Here is a 25,486-nt window from a genome sequence, read left to right on the forward strand (position 1 = left end):
GGTCCTGTATAAATTACAGAAAAAAAAAAAAAAAAAAAAAACAACTATGTAACCAGCCTTCTCTAGGAATTGAACTGAAACTATAAATCAGGGTTCGTACACACTTCTACATATGGAAATTAAGTACTTTTAAGGTCCATCAATGAAAAAAATTAAGAACCTATCAAGCACATAAGAGCTGAATAAACTTGTAGAGACGTTAGGATATTTGGAAGCAGGAGAGATGAAAAATATGCAATGATCTCACCGGTGCTCGAATCACCAACCTCTCAAATTTACGTCAAGCGTGCTGATCACTACATACGAAGGCATGCTAAAAAGGCAGGAGAAATACCTCATATACTCTCCCTTTTAAAGGGTGACTGGGGTTTTGGGGGACCCAACTCCTGATAGTGAAGAATCATTATTCACCACTTTTTAGTTCGGGTGCCACTGTAGAGACATTAAGTTATTTGGAAGCAGGAGAAATGAAAAATGTGCAATGCCCTTGCCGGGACTCGAACCACGGACCTCTCGAATTCACGTCAAGCGTTCTGATCACTACACTGCGAAGGCATGAGAAATACCTCATAAACTAAAACAAATACCTACCCCTGAACTTCACTTTGTAATACCACTTTTGTAATTTGAAAGAATAAATTAAATAAGTAGGATACATGATTTTTAAACATAATCTAATATTTAATTTAATTACAAAACAAAGTCAAGAATAAAATTAACTTCAAAATTTTTTCAAGCAATTAGCATTAAATTATATATAAATATTTATATTTTATGCTTATAATAGTCCCACACATTTTAAAGAAGATTAGTGGCTTTCTATTTAAATTGTATGGACTGCTTGCTTCATATTGATTTTTTCTTTTATGCCTCATTTTGTCATGTACTCACTGAATTTAGAGGTATGTGCAAATTTTTTGTCAAGCAGCAAAAGTTAAACTCTGAAGTAAAATAATAATCAGCATGCCTCATAACAGAATCTTGGCTGTTGCCACTGCAGTTGCTTGCTTAGAGACAAGGAACTGCTGATTAGAGGTGTAAACGTGTGATGTTAGTAAGTGTTGAAATTTAGTTGCACTTTGTCTGACTCAATTAGAGTCAAAAGTTTCGTGTAGATCTGCCGAAGTTGTAACCCAGCTTATTTAATATAAAGTACCAATAAGCTATTGAAGTACCAGACATGATAGGCTATTTTGTATTACTGTAAGTCTCATTAGCTGCAAGGAATAAATTTTTATGTTAATTTTTACATTTTTGTGTCATATCTTGCATTCACAAGAAGGATGAAGGAAAAAAGATAACTCACCCTAACATGCAGAGATAAGGGTGAGTAGTTAGTTACAAATAATTAAATTACATAGTTAGATACCCTTAGTCATAATAGATTTACACGACTATAATTACAATTTTTTTTTAAAAATTTGTATAATATATCCATTAAAAAAGCACTAAGAACATTTTACAGCAATTATAATTTATGATAAGGATTCTAAGATGATATTATTATAACTTTACATTAAAAACTACAAAAAATTTATATTTTCTAGCAATAACAAACAACAAAATGTTTATGCATCTTTTTAACTTGAAAAATTTCCAAATATTTTAGCTAAACACATCCATTATGTGTTAATACCATGGAAACCCATTTCATTTCATCACATTTTTCTGGAAGCTGCGAGTCTATAAATCTTGCCTTTTGTCATGCAAGGTCTAAAATCCAGAAGAAAATTTATCTCTATTTTTTGGTTCACTATGGCTGATGTATTGCACTAAGGTAGTATTTTGTTTTGAAAGCATAATGGCTCATAACATAATCTAGGCAACATTTTAAATTTAGAAATATCCCTCATTTGGTGTTTGCTACCTCAATACACTATTAACAAGCATGGGATTATCCTGATCAGAAAGGAAATCAATCTTCTGATTTTAACTATGTATTTTTTAGTATATTTAAGATATTTATTTTTCATACGACAAACAAAAATCTATTTTAGAGTTTAACATTACAGCAAATTTGGCATTAAATATGAAAAACAAGAAAGAATATGACTCGAGAAAAAGCATTAGAATTAGAAACTTCAAGTTATATAAAAGCAGTCTCCTAACCATGTCCTTCTCTCCTAAACATCTTCTCAACCTCTACTCCCTGTTGTTCTAATTCTTTCTGTTTGATTTCTAACTCCTCGAGTCTGCGCTGAATTTCTTGAGCGCTACGTAGACGTTTTAGCACCTGTTGTCGCTGGACTTTTTGTACCATCCTTAAGGTTTTATTGTCCTTCTCAGTGGAATTCTAAAGAAAAGAGTCAAAACATGAAAAGAAGTTGTAAAGTAATAATAGCAAATCATTACTTTTTCAGGGTTCATAGCCACATTTTAGTTAAAAAAATAAGCACCTATAAGCACTTTTTAAGAAAAAAATTAAGCACCTGTCTAATTACATTATACACAACTGCATAACCTTAAAAATTAGACTTGTATTTTAAAATATGAGAAATGCAGCATTTATTAAGAGAGAATAAGCATTACCCTCAACCATGGAAAATAATTACTTTTTTTTTTTTTTTAAATTTTAAATAACAGTTCAATTTACAGAACTAGTTTACAATGAGAGAAAAAAAAACTATGCAGAAGTAAACTATATTACAAGATTTAATGATGAAATTTCAGTTCAAAATAGAGAAAATAAATAATAATAAGGCATATTTATTGTATTTGCTTGGAACCTAATAATAAATACAATTTATTTTCCCACTCATATTGATATTTAAATAATTTAAATCTAAATTCTGAACATTTTCTAAATTTTCATTGTATATCAGTTTTCCCTTAACAGATATTGCAAGCAAAGTAATTTAAGTAAAAAAGAGGAACATTTCTGAAATCAGAAGACAGAAATTTGCTTCATGCAGCCATCCTTTAACAGTAAAAGCTTAACTAACCCACATACTTGGAAATTGGCGAATATTCGGACAGTCGAGCTTAACTTGAAAAAGAGGAGCAGAGGGGGGGGGGGTAGACTGTAGCCGCTCTTTAGATTTTTCCGCTAAATAAATGCTTTTGACATTTCGATATGTGCATCATACAAAAATAAACCAATGGAACTGAAAAATATTCTGCTTAGCAAGCACAGTAAAACTCTTTTAAGTGTTCATAAACAAATCTCGGACAGAACATCAAAATTAATAATTATCTCTGCAAAATATTGCAAACGTTATTGTGCAATATGTGCGTCATTCTTCCCTACGTGATATTATGCAATTGGAATCAACTGCTGCCGGTATTGGGAGAATAAAGGACTAAATAACATTGGTGTTTCTCATTCTAATTTTCAACAGACGACGTTAAATTTCCGGAATAGAATCATTCTTTGCTTGGTAGACTGCAGAACTTTTAGTCCTATTTAATCCAGATTGAAAAGTGACTTAAAAAAAAAAAAAAAAAAAAAAAAAAGAGGTCCGTTGCTTGTTTTGCAGCGAACTGTAACAGTTCCAATATTCGAGATTTTGCGAAGAAAGGGGAGAATCACCCAATCTTTGTACTGTATAATGTATTGGCCAAAAAAATGAAATTATTTTGACTATTTGATTACTTTCCCTTTATTTAAGCCATTCCCAATATTATTCCTTAGAAAGCTGTGTTAAAACACAACCATTTTTGGAAGTTTACTATACTTCAGCAGTTACTGAAACTATGTTATTATAAACATTCATACATATGCTCATAATATAAGCATAATGATCATAATAAACACGAATATGAACTGACCAAGCGGAACAAGAATGCAAATTATTAAGATCTTGATAGAAATTCAAACATGTGTAGTATTTGGGTGGAAGGAAAAGAATGCCGAATTTACCGGAATTTTCTACTGCTTTCGCAATTCTTTGACCAATAGAACAACAGGCACCTGTCTGTACTCTTCGTGCACACCAAAGGTTATGTTAATGCAGAGAGAAAGGGGAAAAAGCTATTTCCGAGAGTATGATTCACCATCTGACATTTCATATTAGGAAGAAAAGTTGTTTACTTAGTTTTGGCTTTGGTACGGGGAAAAATAATGCGTTCATTAAAAAAAAAAAAAAAAAAAAAAAAGGCTTTAAAGAAAAAGTAAGCACCTATAAGGGCCTTTATATTTTATTTTCAAATATAAGGACTTATAAGCACTTATACGAACCCTGTTTTTAGATAGTTTATGATTGGCAGAGCCGGATTTAGACTTGATAAGGCTCAAAGCTGTTTGGGAAATGGGGCCCTTTATAAGTTCAGATATGATTTTTGGATACCTAGAGGGATTTTTTGGGAGACCCCAAGAAAGTGGGGTCCTAAGTTTTAGCTTGTGCAGCTTATACATAAATGCTGCACTGATGATAGTTTAATTTCATATTATGTTTATTATTCTTTATTTTGGCCCTGATTTATTTTTACAGCGAACGAATATTACTTTGAATGTTTATATTTGCCAATCAGTTATGAGAAAAATAAATAAACAAAAAATTCCCACTTTTATAAATAATGTTAATTACATTCATTATGTCACTTAGGAAAATTAGTAATACTCAGTTAAATTAACTTTATCACAACACAGAAAATTATAATTTTCATTACATGCCTAATAATAAAAAACATGATTCTGTTTATGAAAATTAAAATAAATCTGAATATGCATCATTATTAATAATGCACTAAGACAGTTTTTATGTTGCGCCAAGCAGAAATATTATTCACATATACTTTATTACTAAAAAATAAATAACCAATCAATAAAAAGAATAAATTAAAAAAACCTCTTCTCCCCCCTTCCCCCAAAAGAGGATTAGAAATAGTTCATTTGTTTTATTTCTGACTTGTTCATTTTTTCTTCACATAGGGTTGGCTGAATAAAACAGTAGTTACAAAAGTCTTATTCTGATAACTTGAGCACTATGTGGGCAATTAACTGAAAAATATAAACGAATTTTTTGTTATAATTTTATCTTATTTTCAGATCTTCCTAGTATCTAATGAAATCTGTTATTATAAAACAAGTTATTTGATAATCTAGGCTCTAGCATATACTTAAAAAGTTTTAATCAATTTATATTATATATATATATATTTAAAATAATCCTAGCAAATAAATATTATCAAGTCTGTTTAAAATGAAAAATCTAATTTTTCACCAATTTAAAAGAATGAACAACTTTTTAAATAAATACCCCCTCTCAAGACTGCAAAACTATTTATTTTTTAATAATATTTCCTTCTGCTTATGTTAATGATTATACATAAAAACTCAATCCGGATTAAACACATAACTTCTTGAATAACATTTAGAACAGGAAAAATTAATAACACAAGCATTTGCAATGTAAAATTACATATATACCTTATCATTTTTTTCAGTATTTGGAATGTGACCAGCTTTGCTACCTTGAGTTTCATCTTCATCACTAAAGCTATCTTCTGTAAAATGAATAAATATATATATAAAATAAATATAAATACATACAAAAAGTGGAATATATATGTCTGACAGTCTATATGTGTATATTATCTGCTAAAATTCTACTCTTCATGTTTTTAAATGAGTGTTGATGAATGTACTACATACAATGATTTTTTCTTTTTCCTTCAGAAGCGGCACCTAAGTATTTATCACATTTAGCACAACTAATCCGGAGTGTAGCAATATATGCATTTGTAAATTAAATTAAAACATACTAAATTGTATGTGTAGCAAAATATTTCCTTACTGTAATGAAAGAAAACACTATTTTACATGTTTGAAAATTTTCACAGAATTAAGTTATTAAAGATAGAAAACTTATTTCAAAATTTAGATATATAGAAATTTTAGTTACAAACAGTAGATAATTTGAGAAATCATTTTCTCTATATTAAAAATTTTAAATTATTTTTTACTTAAAACTTTAATTCATGTTTTCCAAAAAATAATTTAATATATGAGACATATTCAAAATGCTTTGAAAATTCACTAATGAAAATGGGCAAAAAAGAGATACTTTTTGGGTCCTTTTGAAGCATTCAACAAATTATTTTATGAAGTATGGGATTTTAAAACAATTGAATTAATGGTCTTCTCTAATGCTTTTTACAATTTGTTATGCCCTGCTAAGGCCCTGTTTAATAACGAAAATTCTTTTTCTCTCAGCAACTCCTTTATTAAAATGGGAGGGAGATGTAGGAGTCCAAAGCAAACGAATAGGATGGAACACTGTAGTTAACTGGTACTTTATTTTGTTGAAGAAATTCCTCATTCTTGTAATTGTGGTTCCACATTCTTGTTTTCATGGTGCAAGATTAGATATGGGTCTATGTTTAGATAACTTATTAAGAATTGTGGGCAAGAAACACTTACATGTAACATTACTAGATTACTGAACTTCACTGTCTTCAGTTTCATAGTTTAAAAAAAAAGTTACTTCTTGAAATAAAAATGTGCAACTATTTTTAACACTATTTTTTAATCAGAAGAATTTTCACTGTGACAATGCCAAATCATCAATTGTTATCTGTCAAAAGTTGAAAGAAGATAATATTAAATATTTAATTTGCATAAAGTGAGAACATTTCTAAATTTTTCAGTGCCTTATATAATCTTAGCACAGAATACATACAAATAAGCAACCTTCTGGCATTCAAAATAATACATTGAACAACGATATGTACATGCAAACCAAAATAATTTTATACCAACATATTTGCATAGTGCAAAAGAAACTGAGAAACAAGAATGCTAAAACAAGCAATAAGCTAGACAACTATAGATTAAACTGCACGGGGGGGGGGAATACAAAATCCATTAAGAAAATTATTTTCTTAACAAATGAATTACAGCTGAAGAATATCCTAATCAGGTTGTGAATAATTAACAATTCTTATTTTTATGACTAATTCAAACCTCATTATTTTCCCGATGATGATAATATTGGCATTTCTATCAGATTCATCATGTTCATTTAAAAATTCCTTATATTCTAGAAAACTGACACACATCAATCTTAGTCATTAAACAAAAATACTGAATGCATCTTTCCATTTTGACTTTTTTTTTTAGTGACTGTATGTTTATTTTTGATATTCTTCATACATTAAATTTTTTGTAAAGATTTGTAAAGAAAATTTTTTGTAAAAATGCATCTGAAAGGATCAAATGTGTGAAAAAATAAAGGTACTTCTATGTTATAGCAGTCTTAGTGAGAAACTATAAGTGACACACTTGATAAGAAATAGACAACGGCCAACAGACACAAGCAATTTATTCATGTCTATGATTACCAATTTGTGTATGTGCATGAAGTTACTGTTTCTTCCACAAATATTTAATATGCTTATTTTCAATCTTCCATCTTACGAGTTCCTTCAGAATGGTGTAGCAAAACGCACAGGGTACGACTCACCATCACATGCAGTGTTACCTACTGAAGTTTACATTCATGCATCAAATTTATCATGATAATGCATAAGATACATCATTAGCAGCAACTGCTGGACAGAGGCCACCATGAAATGCTTTTTAAAAATAAATTTCAGGTGGGTTTCCATATGCTATTTATTTGAATAAATTGTTTACAAAACTGTGTTAAACAAAATAATAAATCCAGGTTTATTATAAATTGCTTCTCTATGTGCATATTAAATAAACTGTGTTCTGCAGACATGAAATAACATCCTAATGTCATCCTACAACATATTCTTCCAAGCATTCATCAGTTGTCGCTCCAGATCTGCGATATTTTGTGGTGCCCAAATCTGGTAGCCTAAAATGTATCAGACATGCTCGATTGGTGAAAGGTCTGGTGACCTTGCTGGCTAAGGAAGAGTATCAACCATATGGAGACATTACACAGATATGTGAGCAGTATGTGGCCTGGCATTATCTTGTTGGAAAATGGCCCCAGGATGACGTGCCATGAAAGGTAATGCAACCGGCCGCAGGATGGTATCAACATATTGTTGAGCTGTTAAAGATGTACGGAGGAAGACTAAAGATGACCTGCTGTCATAAGAAATAGCACCCCCACATAATCACACCAGGGGTTATGGGTGTATGCCATTGTAAAATAAAGGCTGATTGGGATCACTGGCTCCGTCTTCTCCAGACACGAACACGGTACTCATCTGCTTCAAGAGTGAAGAGGGATTCATCGTTGAACACTACACAATGCCAGTCTGATGGCAGCCATAATAATCGGCTGCAACACCACTCCAGACGACTCAGCTAATGTTGTGGGGTCAAAGGCAAACTTCTTAAAGGCCTCTGTGAGTGTAACCCCACCTCAAACAAGCATCGTGAGACGGTGGACAGTACCATGGGAGGTATAGACATGGCTGTAGTGGGTTGAATAGTCGACATGGTGAACAATCATCCTATCTTGGTTCCCATTTATGATCTTTGGCCTTCCAGAGCCTTCATTTCGTTAGCAATTTTCTTGTAACAACCACTGCTGCCAACATCTTTGCACAGCAGTGACACTGCAGGTGGCGACCTATTGCTTGGTATGACCACCCAGCTTCACGCAACCCTACAATGCGACCACGTTCGAAGTCGTTTAGTTGCCTGTAAGGTCTTCGACATCATCATAATGGCAAGTTGTTTCTTTACAGAATTACGATGGCAGCAACAAAAAAGATAAATTTTCCGCCTCTGTTACTGACTTATATTTTGTGAACTGTGCACTAGAAATGCACGCTATGATCGTAATTCATGTTCGATCAAGATGCTTTTGCATACCAAATTTCGTCACGATCGCAAAAGTCCTTCTTGGTGCTTCGACTTTTTTCAAAAGAGTGTATAAATAACTATAGCAAACATCACTTTCTCACCAAGGCTGAAATATGATAACTCTTACTTCTTATCAAAGTTACTTTCTGAAAAGAAGAATGGAATTTAAAATGGACTTGAATTATTAAACTATAACAAAGCACAGTACAGTTTCTAAAAACTTTCTAAAATTGGCTGACCTGTATTTTGTCATAACACCCCCCCAAAAAAAAAAAAACCTTATGTAGCAGAAAATAAACCCAGGGCAAACTATTAGTGATTCATAGCCTTGTTTACTTAGCCACTTCTCAGCAGAATTATCAATAACAGGAAAATATGCACAAAAGTAGCATTACATAAGATGTCTAAACATTATTCACTCGATAACAGATTAAACTACATTTGCAAAAACATTTTTCAAGGAATATTATAAAACCAGGTCACTACATTCATTGACACAAGCAATGTCCTAATTCCAGTGCATAAAGTTCTTTTCTTCAAAAAGCCTCTAGACAGACATCATAGACACGTTTAACAATCACAAGTCTACTCATGAATTCATTTTCCACAAGTTTCAAATTATGCCCAGTCTGATAAATTTCAGTCTCCTTAAACTTACACTTTATTTAATTCATAATTTTTCCTGCTTACATAGTAGTTCCTTAGCGTAGCAACGCTCCATCTAAATGGAAAATCAAACTAGGCAATACTCATATAATTTACAGGAAAAATACAGGTTACTTCAAGTTGGGAAATAATAAATTTTTTTTAAGCAAATGGAACTTTTCTTTTTTCTTGGATGGAGAAGGGCATCATCTTATCTCAAGGATACTGAAAGAAGTCGCTACTATTGTCCCAGACTTATCCATGAATGATGCAATTGCAGCATACAATGCCCAATAATTAATAAGGTAGTAAAAATCTTTTTAAAGTAATCCACTTTATTTATAAAAGCAGCTGGTAGCAGCAACTGGAAAGATATAAATGCTATTTATATTAATGGTTTTAACCAGAATGGAAGGGAATGATGTCCTTCTGTGAAATATTGTTAAGGACAAAGAAACCCTATTTTTTAGACTCAAATTTTTCAAATATGTATTTCAAGGTATGCCATTCACAAATTCCCTAACATGCATTAAAAGGAATTAATGCCATTTGGACCGTAACTTGTTTTGTTATAGCAAAAAGGTATCATCGAATGACACATGGCTTCATAATTCTGAACCCTAATGAAAAAAATGTTTGGATTAAGTACTTTACCTGTATCATAGAGTTTGATATCCAATACCATAGTCATTATACCAGTTATGAAACTATTTTAGTTCTGAAAGATTAATTTATCAGTAGTAACCCATGGCATGGCTGTAGAGATCATGTGATCATAGCATCATATGGCTATAACACCACCTCATAACCTACAGCTTTGAGATCAGCAGGTACAAGGATTATTTTTTTAAACTGCCTGCTTCAAAAGACAACATAACACAATATGAGAAGCTTTCTTCAGCAACTGTTGTGTATTTCAGTCAATGTATGTAATGAAAGCACCTTTTGCTCAACTTTAAGAAACAAACCATAATATAATTAATTAATAGTTTAACCAAATTAAAGGTGTTCGCTAATATTTAACAAGGAATGGTTTTTACTCCTGGCTTTGTTACAGTTTCCTAAATTTATTCTAAAAAATCATGACTTTAAATAAGTAACAAATGGAAATAAGACATAAGTCAGGAAATATCTTTTCAAATTTCAGCATATACAGCAACAGAGTCTTGCTTTTAACAAATTAATAACAGATGAATATTTTATTTATCATTTTTCTGCAACCATCACACAGTAAGGGCTTTTTGGCTACCTGTATATTATTAAAGAAAATGCTTCAAATCATGCAAATATATTTATGGATTTACATAAACATTCATGCATTTTTGAATAAGTGGAACAAAAATCACATAAAATAATCTCTTATTTGTGCAACTAATTACCAATGCTATCTTTTACACTCATAAAAAAGTAATGAAAACCATACTTAAAGAAAGTAAATTAAATTTCATATAGTTTTCCATTATGACTTAAGCTCTTATGTTTTAAGAGCTTTATGTTAAAAAATATTTACAAACAGAAACATGTATTTGAAAAAACTTAAGGGGAAAAAGAAAAAGTTCTTTACACAATTTTCTAAATGTGTAATGCCATAAAATCTGCAAAGATGCTGACACAAAATAGCCACATCATCAGCATAGTAAGCACACTTATAACTGAAATGGCTTACCAGATGCTTTGGGAGCTAGTCCATTTTCCAGTTTTGGAATAGGTAAATGAACAGGAAATGAAGAAATTGTAGTTTCTGGATTTCTATAAACAGTATATTTAGGAATGATTTTAGCTTGTTGCTCATTAAATGAAACATTTGATGTGTCCTCTTGTGAGTTTTCTGTAGGTGAAACAAAAGAAGAATCTGCTGGCACTGGCTTGGCTTTAGGCTTTGAAATCTTTTCTTTAGATTTGGCAAGTTTCAAATGAGAAAACGGCTTAGATTTTGAGTTGATTCGGTTACAAATATCAGTTGCAGCAGCAGAAGAAAAATCTTTCTCAGAATCTTTAGATTTCTGTTTTACTTTTTCTCTTGATACATGAGTTTTTCCAAAATTTAATATTGAAAATATAGATTTTTTACCATTGGATTTGGATTTATCATCATCACCAGAACTTTCTGCACGAGATGCTTTACTCTTTCCTTTGTTGGTAATTTTTGAGTCAAAAGTTCCTTCAGAAGTAAAAATTTCTGGACTAGTTTCTGATGAGCTACTTTGGTTGGAATGTTTAGAAGGTTGCAGCATCTCTTTACTTTTACTTAAATTACCTTCAGACTCATAATCACCTAATTTTTTACTGACAACCACCTCCTTCATAACTGAATCCAATAAACAGATGGGAACAGCCATATCTACAGGCTGAGGAATATTGGTATTTGAAGGGATCTCTCGATCACAATTGGATGGAAGAATTTTTTCCTTTGATTGTGCAGGTTGATGACTAGATGCAAGTGCTAGTTCAGGATTCTTTGTTTTCAAATATAGGCTATTTTTTTTAAACATATTAAATGTTTCTTCAATTCCAGAGCTCTTGGTTTGGCAAAAATTACTAATTATTTCATCTTCAAGTTCATCATCTTGATCACAAAACTCATCACTACAAAGTTCATCATAGTTTATGGAATTTAAAGATAACTGACGTGTATATTTTTTCCTGTAATTGTTAGGACTCAATCCTAATTCTTCATCACTTTTTAATCTTGCTCGAGCTCTTGCTTCTTGGCGAGCCTTTTCCTGGTCAACTGTACTTTGCAAACGAAGATACCTTTCTTCGTCAATTAAATCAGGAGTCTTCCATGCCGGTGCAGAAGAAGAATTACTGTCTGATATTTTTCTATTACTTGTTTTAGGTGTTAAAAAAACATCACAGGCATCTAGAGGTTCTACAGGAGAAATAAGTTTCTCTTCATCTGCAAAAGGAAGACCTTGAATATCTTCATGCACACTTTTTCTTTTTTCTCTTTTCTGTTTGAGTTTAATAATGTCCATATCACATTTTGGTCTCATTTTTGTGGGAAATTTATTTTCGAATAAAGGTCTTGCTTGAGCATATGTATAGGGAGAAACCAAATCATTGCATGATTCTGGAGCAGAAAAGGAAACAGATGAATGTTTGTGACTTGAAATTTTTGACTTGCTTATACCTATATCAACTGATTTATTTGAGTTTTCAGTAGCTACAGCACTACTTTTCAAACGTGATGGAGATAATTTATCATCAGCTACAGATGAAGTTTCTAAAACTAGACAATTCTGTTCAATCTCAGTTTTAGCATAATATTTGTCTGAGGGGTAAGATAATTCGCTTTTCTTGTTAATGAGATTCTGCTTGATTTGGTTTTCATATTCAATTCTATATTCATCTAATTCATCTTCACTTTTACTCAGAGATGGACTTTCAGTAAAAAGTTTCCTTCTGATGCCATCAGCAGTTTCAGTTTTATTACATTCATCCAATTTGTCATTACTTTTATTGAGAGATGAAAATGGCTGTTTTTGAAGATTGATGTCCAAAGATCGCAAATAGATAGTATCACAAAATAAACTTTTGGGCCTTACTTTTTCAGCAAAACTACCACTGTAACCTTTATATTTGGTATCTGCCTTTGGACTAATGCTTTCAGGTGTTTCTTGTTTCAGCTTATTTTGTAACTCTGAAACATCTGAATCAATCACATTCATTTCTGAAGTTGAAAAACTCAAATTTTCTTTAACAGACTCATGTTCAGAAAATTTCTCATATCTGATTTCTGCAGAAAGTTCAGGTCGATCAGGAGTCATAGTTCTTTTTGGCACAGGTGCAGAATGTTTGGCATCTTCAAATGAGTAAAAATTGTATGGTGTGGATGTCTGAAATGTAGAATCATGTTTTAAGTAGCTTGAGCTATTTGGCAAACTTTGAGATAAAGAACTGCAAAGTTGATAGTCTTTTGTGTTTTGAAACTCAGAGGCTTTATCACTACATATTTCAAAGGACAATTTTTTAATTTCTTTGCCACTTTTGGTAACTTTTGCTTCTTGGTTATTATTTTCAGTCCCCTCAATTTGAATTGCCTGAACAACATCAGCATGATAAACACCATCTGTAGTATGTTCCATTTTCTTCTCAATTTCATCAACAGATATACAGCTTTCTTCTTCACCATAACAATGAGGTAATGATATACTATTGTCACTATCCCAGTTGAAGCCTTCACCTTCACAAGAAAACCTTCGTTTCTTTCTTAGTGTAACATTAGCAGAATCAAACTTTGCATTTTCAGGAGAGTTATCAAGATATTCATCAAACATGGAAATTTCTTTAATGTCTTCCATACTGTCATCAAGAAATATGCTCTTAGCAATGACTTCAGTATCTTCAGTCTCAATTTGAAAATCAAATTTTTCCTCAACATCCTTCTCTTTCAATAAATTAGAATCGAGAGGAGATGAACTGATATAATCTTCATTGGGGACGGAGTGGTTATGATCATCATCTCCTTTGCTATGGATAACTAGATCAGAATCATTTGTTTGATCTCTTGGTGATACAACTGTAAATCTGTCTTCTGTATTTAAATCTGAAGGAGAACACAAGTCAATTATTTCTACATTATTACTTACAGGTGTTATAATAGTATGAACTTCAACTTTATCATTTGGCTGATCAGATGAAGTAAGATCTATTAATTTTACTTTTGCTTCCTCAGATGTTGATGAACTAAGTATCATCCAGGAGTCACTGAAAGAAGTTTTCTCTGAGTGTTGTGTGGAGTCTGAAAATGCACAACTGCTTGGTTCAAAAATTTTTAAGCCATATAAATGCATACTTGACTTTTGTTTTGAAATAGAATCTTTTGCAGCATTTAAAACATCAGATGCTATTTCTTTTGCTAGAGAATTAATGCCAGATGATACACTCAAGTCAGATGAACTTTCTTCAGTGGCAAGAGGGGCTATAACTTTCTCTTTAACTTGGCAAGTAATCTCCTCTTCTGTCCTAAATTGAGAGTAATCAAGGTTCTTAGCTGTATCATTTTGATTGGACTTACCGTCAGCATCTTTATAAGATGATGCATCATAATTTTCAGCTACAGCCATGCTTGTGTCAGGATGTTTAGGAACTGACTCCACAATTTCAACAGATAATTCCAATTCATTGTTCTGCGCCGAGTCACTTAAAATTACAACTGAATCATCACAGAGGGGATTGTTCTGCGTCGAGTCATTTAAAATCACAACTGAATCATCACAGAGGGGAGTGTCATGAACACTGTTATCATTCTGCAAAGATGGAGTCTCCACCTCCCATTCCTGATCCAAATCAATATCCTGAGGAGGAGACTCGTGGATTATTATTTTAGGAATAAGTGGAGGAGGCAGAAGTGCTTTAGGTTCTGATTCTGAATCAACTTCAGTGCCAGATTCTGATTCTCCTTCTGAATCCTCATCTTCATCAGTTTCCTCTTCTGAAATATCAGATTCAGAGCTTGTTTCATCTATGAAATGAAAAAGAAAAGAAGATAAAAACAATGCATTCTCTGTAACTGAGTACATAATACAGTAATGGTGCATTTATTTGCAAAAACTACCAGTTACATGTACGGTAAATCATATTAATGAGATATGTTATTAAGAAATGTCTATATATATTATAAATGACTTGTTTCATCCTTACCTATTGTGCAATGAATTTTTATAATTTAAACAGTAAATTAAAAATTTCCTACCCTAAGATTCACAAGTCTTATTAATTGCAATTCACAAGGCTGCATGGTTCTCAATGAAATTCTTGCACCCAAATTTTAATTTCCTAGATTTTCCATGATCAAACAGAATGATTTTCCTAATCAACTGTGATGAACTGATTACAAGATTAAGTAAATATTTTTATACATGTATTATGAAATACAATAATTAAAAAATTAATATTTTTATAGAAATACTATAAAACACAATGAAATCACTAAACATGTTATGAAAATTTTATCTATCTTACTCATTATTGTAAAGCAAATGAAATAAATATAAGAAACATGCATCTAAGCCATTAAAAAAACATGCAAAATTGGGGAAAGGAGGGAAAAAAAAATTAGCAACAGAGTACATTTATAGTAAATACTACTCTTATAATATTATCCCCCTTGGGAAAAAATTGAACAGCTCAGTAAATGCACTGGACTGAAAAGCACATTTAATTCAGTTATTTATCATAATTTAAAGAAAAACAAAGAGTACAGCAACTGTCTACTTTTAAGAGCAGAATTGCATACTGGTGCAATGACTTTTAAATTAAAATGAATAGTGTAACTTTTCCCCCATTTTCAAATATATTTACATTTTTGACACACATTATAAAGAAAACCCTAAAGTATTAACATATATAACAAACAAGATCTGTCTAAGATGTTTCTTACAATTCAACCCTGAGCCCAGTCCAAAATTGTGAAATATAATAAAAAAATATAGACTATTAAAAACACTACCAATGACATAAATGCTAGAAATTTATTAATTACTTATGAAGGCTTCAAAATGAGAAATTTTACTTAAGATCATTTTATAATACACCAGATTATTAAACTAGTTATAACATAATTTTAAATTAAAACATATTAATTTAACTCACCGAGTGGCATGACTACTTTAGCTGTTCATGACATTTTTTGTTATTAGATAAACAATGGTTTATAATTTAAACTGTTTTATTTTCTTACTTTCTTTAATGATGTAACTATCACTTTAATGAATGGAAGTTTAAAAATTCTGATGTGGACATCACATGACTTCCTTGTACAGCCTATTAAATTATATGCATTTTTTAAAAAAGTCTTCGCTGATCTGGCGGAATTGGTGACCGTCATCAAAAGCGCAGGCTTCCAACTTACTCATCAGGTCAAACAGTTATCGCAAATAAATCAAGAGAACATTCCCTCCAAATCTTCTAACAATGGGGAAAAATAGGAATTTAAAAGCGCCTTTAAACGTGATGATATGGAATGCTTGTAGCATTCATGGAAAATTATTGGAACTCGCCGTTTTTATTCAAAACAATGATGTTGACATTGCTATGGTAACAGAGACACATGCAAATCCTGGTATTAGTATTAACATAATGAATTTCAGATGCTATCGCACTCAGTCACCATGGTGGTGGTGGTGGGTAGTGATATACATAAAGAACTCTCTCCAATCATGCAAGATTAAGCAGTACAGAAATAATGGACAAGAGTATGTCACTGTCTCCGTGTTTCTTCAAGGTTATGGAAACACTTATTTCACAGCCTTCTATAACCCACCCAGATACCCTTTAGAAGCTGAATTATTAAAGGACATCTTATTCACAAATCTTCCTGTTATATTAGCAGGTGATTTTAATGCGAAACATGAGGAATGGAACTGTCGTAAAACAAACCCAAATGGAGAACAATTCTTTGAATTTATAAACAACGAACCTGTTTATTTCTTTGCACCTGAGGAATACACTTATCTTGCACACGACCGGAACAGAGGGGACATTCTTGATCTACTACTTACTTCCTCTTCAATTCCAGTATATCTTGAAGTTGTTAATGATCTAAGCTCGGATCATTTACCTGTAATGGCCACACTTGGAATCCTAAAAGACAAAACAACGCAGGAGAAAAAGATTACAGACTGGAAGCAGTATAATCTGATCTTAAGTAATAGTACCTTCCTGAACACAGCTTTAAGAACCAAGCAGGACATAGACTTAGCTGTGCACCTGTTTACTAACAGTATCATTAATGCAGTCAATACTGCCACCAAGAACATTTCCATTAAACAGACATCTGGAAAACTTACCCCCCCCCCACATCAAAGATAAAATCAAAGAAAGAAGCCTGGAATCGAACATGGAACCCGAGTACTAAAACGGAAATTAATAGACTGAATCGTGACATCAAACAATCAATTCATCAGCTCAGAAATGACCTTTGGGATGAAAAAAATCATGAATTTTAATGAACCAGACAATGCGTTCTGGTCTTTTGTCAGAAATGTAAAAGGAAAGGCTGTAGCGAACAAACCACTTCACTTCAATAATAGCGTGGCTTTCACTAATAAAGAAAAAGAAACACCTTTGCAGAACATTTTGAAAATCAGTTTAAACCGAACGAGCAGCGTCCTTGTGACATAGACTTCGCTTATGATGTAAGATACTGCATTAATGACTGGTTTACCTCACAGGAGGACTTAGAGGACAATCTGGAACTCACCTCTCCACATGAAATCCAAGAAATCATAAGGAAACTAAAAAACAGGAAAGCACCGGTCTATGATGCAATAACCAACCTAGCGATCAAGAACTTACCGAAAAATTGTATCGCAAGGTATGCCAGTATTTTAAATGCTTGCTTAACTATCAGATACTTTCCGCTTGCCTGGAAAAGAGCCAAAATAGTTGTCTTACCTAAGGCCGGCAAGGTTACCACTTGCCCAGAAGGATTTAGACCTATCAGTTTGCTTCCCATTTTGGGGAAAATTTTTGAATGCATCATTTATCATAGAATCCATCCATACTTAGAGAAACTACCAGAACAGTTTGGTTTCCGAAAAACCCTTTCCACCACGAAACAATTGGTCAGACTTTCTGAGTTCATCGGCAGTGCGTTACATAACAGACAAAATGTGGCTTTACTCATGCTAGACGTGGCCAAAGCCTTTGACCGCGTCTGGCATGAGAGTCTAATTTTCAAGCTCCGTTCCCTTGGCTTCACCAAAACTTTAACGTGTCTCATCTACTCATCCCTGAAAGGCAGAAGTTTTCATGTTTCTATTGGAAATGAGATTTCTGAAGTCAAACGAATTCACGCTGGCGTCCCGCAAGGGTCAATTTTAGGTCCGATCTTATATCTCTTCTTTGTGACTTTCCTAAAACAGGCTTTAACTACAATTACTTCATTGGCTGTTATGCAGATGATACGGCGCTTGCTGTAAAATCTATGTGTCCTAATCAAGCTGTCAGGAAACTTCAACAAGTCATGCTGCAAATAGAATTTTGGTGTACCAAATGGCGTATTTCAATTAACGCAGATAAATCCAAACTGCTCATTATCCAAAAGAAGAACTCTGCCACTGAAATAGCAGAAAAGCTTAAGCTATTTGACACAGAAGTTCCTAGAGTACGCAAGGCGAATTACCTTGGTGTTATTATTAATGATAAATTTTCCTGGAAGGATCACCTGACTCATGTCAGGGTAAAAACACTAGGAGTCATTCAGACTCTTGACCCACTTATTAACGAGCACTCTAAACTGGACTTAAGAAGAAAACGGCACTTATACATCTCTGTTATACGGCCAATCTTCACGTGTGCTTCCCCTGCGTGGGCATCAGTTAGAGATAGGGACATATCTAAATTACAAATTGCACAGAACAAGTTGCTGCGCACCTTCACGAATGCGCATTATTTCGTATCTAATAGGACTTTACACAAGGATTTGAAAATTGAAATTGTCATAGAGCATCTTCATCGCTTAAACTCCAGCTTTTTCCAGAAAGCAGTTACATGCCATCACATGTCAAAATTACATGTATTTGACTACATTCCACTACCGGAAGATAAAGAGTTACGACCGCTGGCAGTCCACCTAGCCAGAGATCTGAACTTTTTTACATAAAGTAGAATATTCCTGTATATAGTTGTATATATTGTTTATAGCCTTTATGAATACTTTTCTCATTATTTCATTGAAACTTTTATATGATATCTGATCTTGCAAACTGCCCTTTTCTCATTGTAACTCTATATCTGTAAATGTATGCTTTTGAGAAACTCGTTCTGTCATGTAGTATATTCTCACAGTAGCTTATCTAAAAACTCATGATTGCTTTACCTTGTACTGCTCCGTCTGTGGGGCGTCTTCTTGTCTGGCCTAATTCCTAGGCTTGCGGCATCTTGCTCGCCCCCCTTCTGCCTCACCTCATTCTCTTAACTCCTACCACGTCAGACTTCCTACCGTCATGTGCCTACTGGCTCTCCTCATGAGCTGGAAACAGCCATACTTGTTCGGATCGGATCGATCACTACATTTCACTTAAACTTATTTCCTCGAATTTCAATACAGATATAATTCTCATTCAGTCAATTCATTTCTCACTTTGTGGCAAAGCAAAAATACATAAAAACTCAAAACATCTTTGCTAGAAATTGCAAAATACAGAAAAACATCCCTTTTTGGGGTAGCCGATTGCAACCAAAAAAGGAGGTGCACAACTACATATTATAGCAATCCCATATACAAAATTTCAATATTCTGAGACTACTTACTCTTTTTTGAGTTATGCGAGGTACATATGTATGTACAGATGCCACAAAAAATCTCTTCTGAATCCATTTTACAATCTGTTTTGAGAAAAACAGCCCTTTATTTTGTCTGTACATACAGATGTCACACAAACACATTGTTCAAATGCATATTCAAAAGTGGTCAAAATGGATATTTTCCCTGAAATACGATACCCGAAATTTTTCACGATTACAATACTTTCTTCAATACTACAATATTTCCTTTAGTGTTGACTTCACTTTGCATGAATACTGTTTAATTTATTCTAAATTTTAATTTAATTTTATGTTTTTTGGCTAACATTATTTGATTTTGTAATATCTTAAAAAACTTTATTCAGAAGAACACCCAAATAGAAAAGAAAAGCTTTTTAAACATGATAAAATTAGTAATCACTGAAATTTAATTAATTAAATTAAAATTAATAATAGTGTGAATTGAAAATGATCATGTGGCTAATTTTAGGGAAGGATAATTTAAAGATTCAAAACAAAATTAAATACTAATATTAACTACTAAGAATTTAACATTAGTTAACTCTTCAGGAAATTCTTTATAAATTTGTATAATGGATTAAAAACAAATCAGGTCAAATGAGAATTAGTAAGTAAAATTAGGGGTGGGAAAATCATAAAGGAAAAAATAAAATTTGCAAACTCTGATGGCTTGCATTACCTTTTTCATTGATTCTGAGTGATCAACAATTTTTCTAAAATTACTGACTTCTTAATTACTGCATACATTTATTTCTTCTTCAGGATGGTTGGTTCTCAGACAATTATTGGACAGATCAGCCACTCTGTTCTTTCCAGCTTATTGAGATGCAACTGTTTGGATGTTACCTATAACACTTCCTATTTACAATTAAATAATCTTTGGTTTTAAGAAATGTGGGATCAGTCTTATTTCCACTTCTTCAGAAGGTCCTGGATAAATAACAGTAATTATAGATTTTGTGTTTCCTCCTCCTCTCACACATGGCTTTCTCATGTTCTTTGTCGAGGAAATATATTTATTTTACTAATGTCACTGATCATTACCTTTGTTTATGCATAGTTCCTCCCCTTTGGTATGTGTTTACATGAGATTAAAATGTGTAAGGAATTTTCTCTTCCCTCACTCTGCAACTAGAAGTATGCCCAGCTACCGGTGGAATGTCCAAAGTTTGAATTTTGACATTCATCACCACCAACATTTGGCAACTTTTGTTCCCTCCTACCCAGTTGCAACTTACACAAAGATGAATGTAAGGAAATTTCTCCTTCCTTACAGTGTGTCTTCATGATGCAATTGGAAGCATGTCTAACTAGCATCAGGAGGGCCATAGTTCAAATCCCAAGAAGCACTGTTTTTTTAATATTTAAACTGATAAAACCTAATGATTCTACAAACAGAACACAAAATAATTTTAGCTCTACACTTCATTTATGATGCAATTCATGTGAGTTTTGTAATGCACAATCATGTCACTTATATGGGACATTTCTCAATTATGCATTCATTATATAAGACATTTGTTATACAGGGCTGTTATACTTTGATTAATAGCAAAGTCCATTAAAAGCTTATTTATACACATTTAAAAAAAGAATTTAATTAGAACTAATTATATTAATAATTTACTATTACTTTTAAAAATTTTAACATTACATAAAATATACTCATCTATTAACACATTGACTGCCCAACATGAGATAACTCGTATTAGCGCTTTCTTTAGGACGCCCAATAAGAGTTATCTCGTAGTTTCTTGACTTGCCACTTTTGCGCCGCTACGAGTTACTCGCTTAGCGCTTGTTTTAGCTGTACCGAGGTGACAAATCGAAGCATGTCTGTACAAATCAACTCGTAGTGGGCTTCTGCGAACAGCTTTGTCTAACAAAAGCTGACTACGAGATAATTTGTAGGGCCCCTTAAAAAAAAAAAAAAAAAATCCTGTAAACTTTTTAATGATTGATACGAATCATAATTACTATTTTCAATAATATAATATGATTAAATCGATTTGGCTTCTTTGACCGGAATACAAAAAGTGCTGTGTCAATCAATGTGATAAAGAGTGCTCCATTTTGAGTAGAAAAAAAAAAAACTCAATCGTATTTATTAATCACAAATTAAAAATTGCTTAGCACAAAGTCCAGTTTTTTTTAGTTGCTTATGACATTAAGCTACAAACATCAGTTCTGCAATAGGTAATTTAGTTCCTTCCAAAACAACCCACTGAAATAAAAGCAATTAGACAAACAATTTCCTAAAATCAGTAATGCATCAAATTTTTAGAAGAATGGTGATTCATAATAAATGTATTGCCAAAATGCAGAATTTCTATGCACTTGATTTAAGTACTGATTAAACTATTATGGAAGAAACTTAATGGTGTATTGAAAAGATAAACAATAAACACTAAACATGTAGCACAGGTCAAATTGCAAGAAACAAAATTTATTAATAATACTTTCCAAATGGTAAATTATCAAAATATTAATATTTGTAACACATAAAACACAAATAATTTCAAAAATGAATATCAAAGACTACTTTTATTACAAAATTAAATATTTAAGAAATACATACAAGTATGTAATGATTGTTAAATTAAGTTCCCATTATAAGCTTTAATGATTTTGGGGTTATTTGTAAGAAGTATATACTACCTTCAGAAATTCTGTTTATAGACTTTAGATCGATTACAGGTACTTGTACAGTGAACTCATCCTTTGCATCTACTGATAATAGCTTTTCTTCCTCTTTTTCAGCTTGATCACACTCTAAAATTAATAAAATAAATTATTTTTTTATATTCTACATAAATTTTACAGAACTCATAAATAAAAGATGAGGGGAAAAACCTATCAAAATACTTGAAATAACATCACTAATCATAACACTTTTTGCTATAAAATTGCTTGCTTCAGTAAATAATCCATCATTTAGCAGCAAGTAAATGTCTGACGAATTATTTACATAAATTTACAGTAGCTATTAAAAGTATTCAATAAAAAGAAATTAATTCAATGGCTGGATTTACTAATTAAGACAGACTAGAACGTGGTTCTTATGCATTTTCCATTATTATAAAGTTTGGGGAATATCCTGCCAGTCATGTCTATCATTCTAGCTGAAGTTTGGAAGGAGCAGATAGCCTTTAATTTAGTTATATCAACAGATGAATACAGCAAACAATATGTTATAAAAAACATACACAGACGTAAACTCAAATATCCACTAAGCAGCCAGGAAGAAGTCTGAAAGCACAAATTAATCTTAATTTAGTGAGTGTGTGTGATTATGGCAAAGCCTCGAGCGCTATCTGCCTAAGGGGAGGGATGCCTTCGTGGAGGACTTTCTAAGGGGAACTGGCTCGTATACATGTTACATATGGGGAACACCCCGAAAACGCCCCCCCATGCAGCCAGCCTGTTCGTGGGATTTGAACCTCGCACCGAACTACTAGTGTTCAGCGACTTTACCACTTGGCAGCTGGTGGGCCTTCATTATTTAGTTAGACAGACATTAGTTAAAGATATAACGTATAAGAAAATTAAATAAATACAGAAGAGCAGAAATCCGCAATGCTTATGACCAGAGGTCGTGTGAATTTTAGGATTCTGCGGATTACAAGACAGAAAAGATAATCATAATATCCAAACTAAAAGTACAAAATAAATAAGGCATATAAATTATTAAGATACATTTAATTGAATTATATACATTATTGCAACAATATACATATACATTAATTTATTTTATGTGTTAAATTATTATTATTATATATATATGTATTTGTTATATTGTATTATTCATTTATATTAGTGATTACAGGGATATTTAAAAGCATTAAAGACATATAAAAATCAGGGATATTAATAAAGTACTAAATTTTTCATTTTCTTTTTTACATGTTTCAAACATTTTCTTATAAAATTTTGTTTTAGAAAGTTTAGGATACTCCGGAGTAAATTTTTTTTTTGGTAAATTATATAGAGTCATAATCTCTTGCTCTGTGATGCAGCTCTGTTCTAAAATTTTGAGGTATTTTTCATCATGTTCCAAACCCTCATTTAAAGAAAGATATTTTTTCACTCCTATCAAATTCACTATCTGTGGCTGTATCAGAATCATTTTCTTGTGGCGGCGAGTTCAAAACGGAGCCAATGATTTCAACATAGGTCATCTGATATGGCAGTGCTGTCTCATCTGAACACATCATCTATTCAATGATACCTTCCTCTTGCAAAGCCTCCTCATTTATTCCTTCTTTTGAATGTAAAGGCAATTCTCTTGCTTTAAATCTTGCTGCAATGACCCTAAAACCAGAAAATTCCCTGACATTACTCTCAGTTTCAATACACAGAGAAGATGGCAATATATTGCACTCTACTTATGTTGTTTGCGAAAGAGAATTCCATGATTCAGCTAACAAATAAATGCAATCTTTGAAGGTGAATTTTTTTTTTAATAATCACAAAATGAAATAGAATGGTCACTTGAAAGAATTTTTTTCAGAAACTCTGATTTATAGTGGTATTTAATACTGTGTATTATGGCCTGGTCCATTGGTTGGATCAATGATGTAGTACTTGGGGGCAAAAAATGGGCCTCGACATTATCACATATTAAAATGATTACATCTGGATGTGCAAAGAAATGTCTAACAATAGTAAAATCTTGCAATTTGATGGTAACTCCACACTGTTACACTGCCTTTTAGCTTCTTTAATGAAATGCTCCATGAACCATCCAGTCATAAGTTGTTTTGTTAACTAGGAATTTTTATTGTTCCTGTAAATCACAGGTAAGGATTTTACTCCTTTCAGAGTTCTGGGATTGGTGCTTTTAACCACTACCAATGGTTTGCATTTGTAAGTTCCAGCTGCATTGCTGCATAGTAAAATAGTCACTTTTTCTTTAGTAACTTTCACCCCAGATGGGGCACTTTCTTTGCTTGTCACAAATGTCATTCTTGGCAAATATCACCAAAAAAGTTCACCCTCATCCATATTAGAAACCTGTTCTGGGCTAACATGTTCTTCTGCCACTAACACAGAAAATTCACCAATAAATTCCTGTGCAGCATCTTTATCTGCTGAAACGTTTTCCCCCACATGCTTTCAGATAACGTATACCGCGTCTCTGCTTAAATCTGTTCAGCCAACCACTGCTGAAATCACACGGCTCCTCTGTTTTTAAATTAGCACGAAACTGTTTTCCCTTTATTCTCAGGAATGGTCCTGAAATTGATACCCTATCACTCTGCCGCTGCCGGAACCAGTTGTACAAGACAGCATGAAGATTTGTCAATTCCGCCTCATGCAAAGATTTTTGGTTTTGGATTCCAGTGTTACAGTTGCTGTAAAATTTCAACAGCATTTCTTTGTTTTTCCATATATCATATATAGTCTGTGTCACAATTCCATATGATTCTACTATAAACTGAGGAGTAGTACCTGCTATTCACCTTTTGCAAAATTTCCATTTTCCGCACTCAATGCAATGTGTTTACATTTATCAGCATCGCAATCAGAAAAATCACGAATGCCTTCATCTGTATTTTAAAAGCGCTGAAATTAAAATTTTTTAAATTTATCCACAAAATATCTGGATAAAAAACACAAAATGGCAACATTAATCAATCTCATGAAATAACAAAGCTCAGAAAATACAAGAATGTGAATTGTGAACTTGAAAGAAAAGTTGAGTGAATCGTCTGCTTTTTTTTACCTCGATGCAGATTGCAAGGAAAAAACTTTTAACATAATGTCGATAATTGGGTATTTCCATTATGACTCATTATCACTTGGTAATTATGACGTCATTATTTGGAAAGTATTTTT

General features: G+C 32.5%; 1 protein-coding gene across 3 annotated transcripts in view; it reads right to left on the bottom strand.

Annotated features, from left to right (window-relative positions):
* The window catches only part of Mical (Molecule interacting with CasL), a 241,831-nt gene that overhangs the window by 18,204 nt on the left and 198,141 nt on the right, over positions 1 to 25,486 (bottom strand). For all 3 annotated transcript variants that reach the window (XM_085826689.1, XM_085826697.1, XM_085826694.1), the window contains 4 exons: positions 22,307 to 22,420; positions 11,040 to 14,840; positions 5,369 to 5,445; positions 2,110 to 2,293 (listed from right to left, as the gene is read on the bottom strand). In XM_085826689.1, coding sequence (XP_085682815.1) covers positions 2,110 to 2,293; positions 5,369 to 5,445; positions 11,040 to 14,840; positions 22,307 to 22,420 — 4,176 coding nt within the window. The remainder of the gene's footprint in view (positions 1 to 2,109; positions 2,294 to 5,368; positions 5,446 to 11,039; positions 14,841 to 22,306; positions 22,421 to 25,486) is intronic.

This window comes from Stegodyphus dumicola, chromosome 1 (assembly GCF_044657685.1).
Source record: "Stegodyphus dumicola isolate Sdum_Otavi_A_Nest chromosome 1, ASM4465768v1".
In the NCBI taxonomy this organism is placed as follows: domain Eukaryota; kingdom Metazoa; phylum Arthropoda; class Arachnida; order Araneae; family Eresidae; genus Stegodyphus; species Stegodyphus dumicola.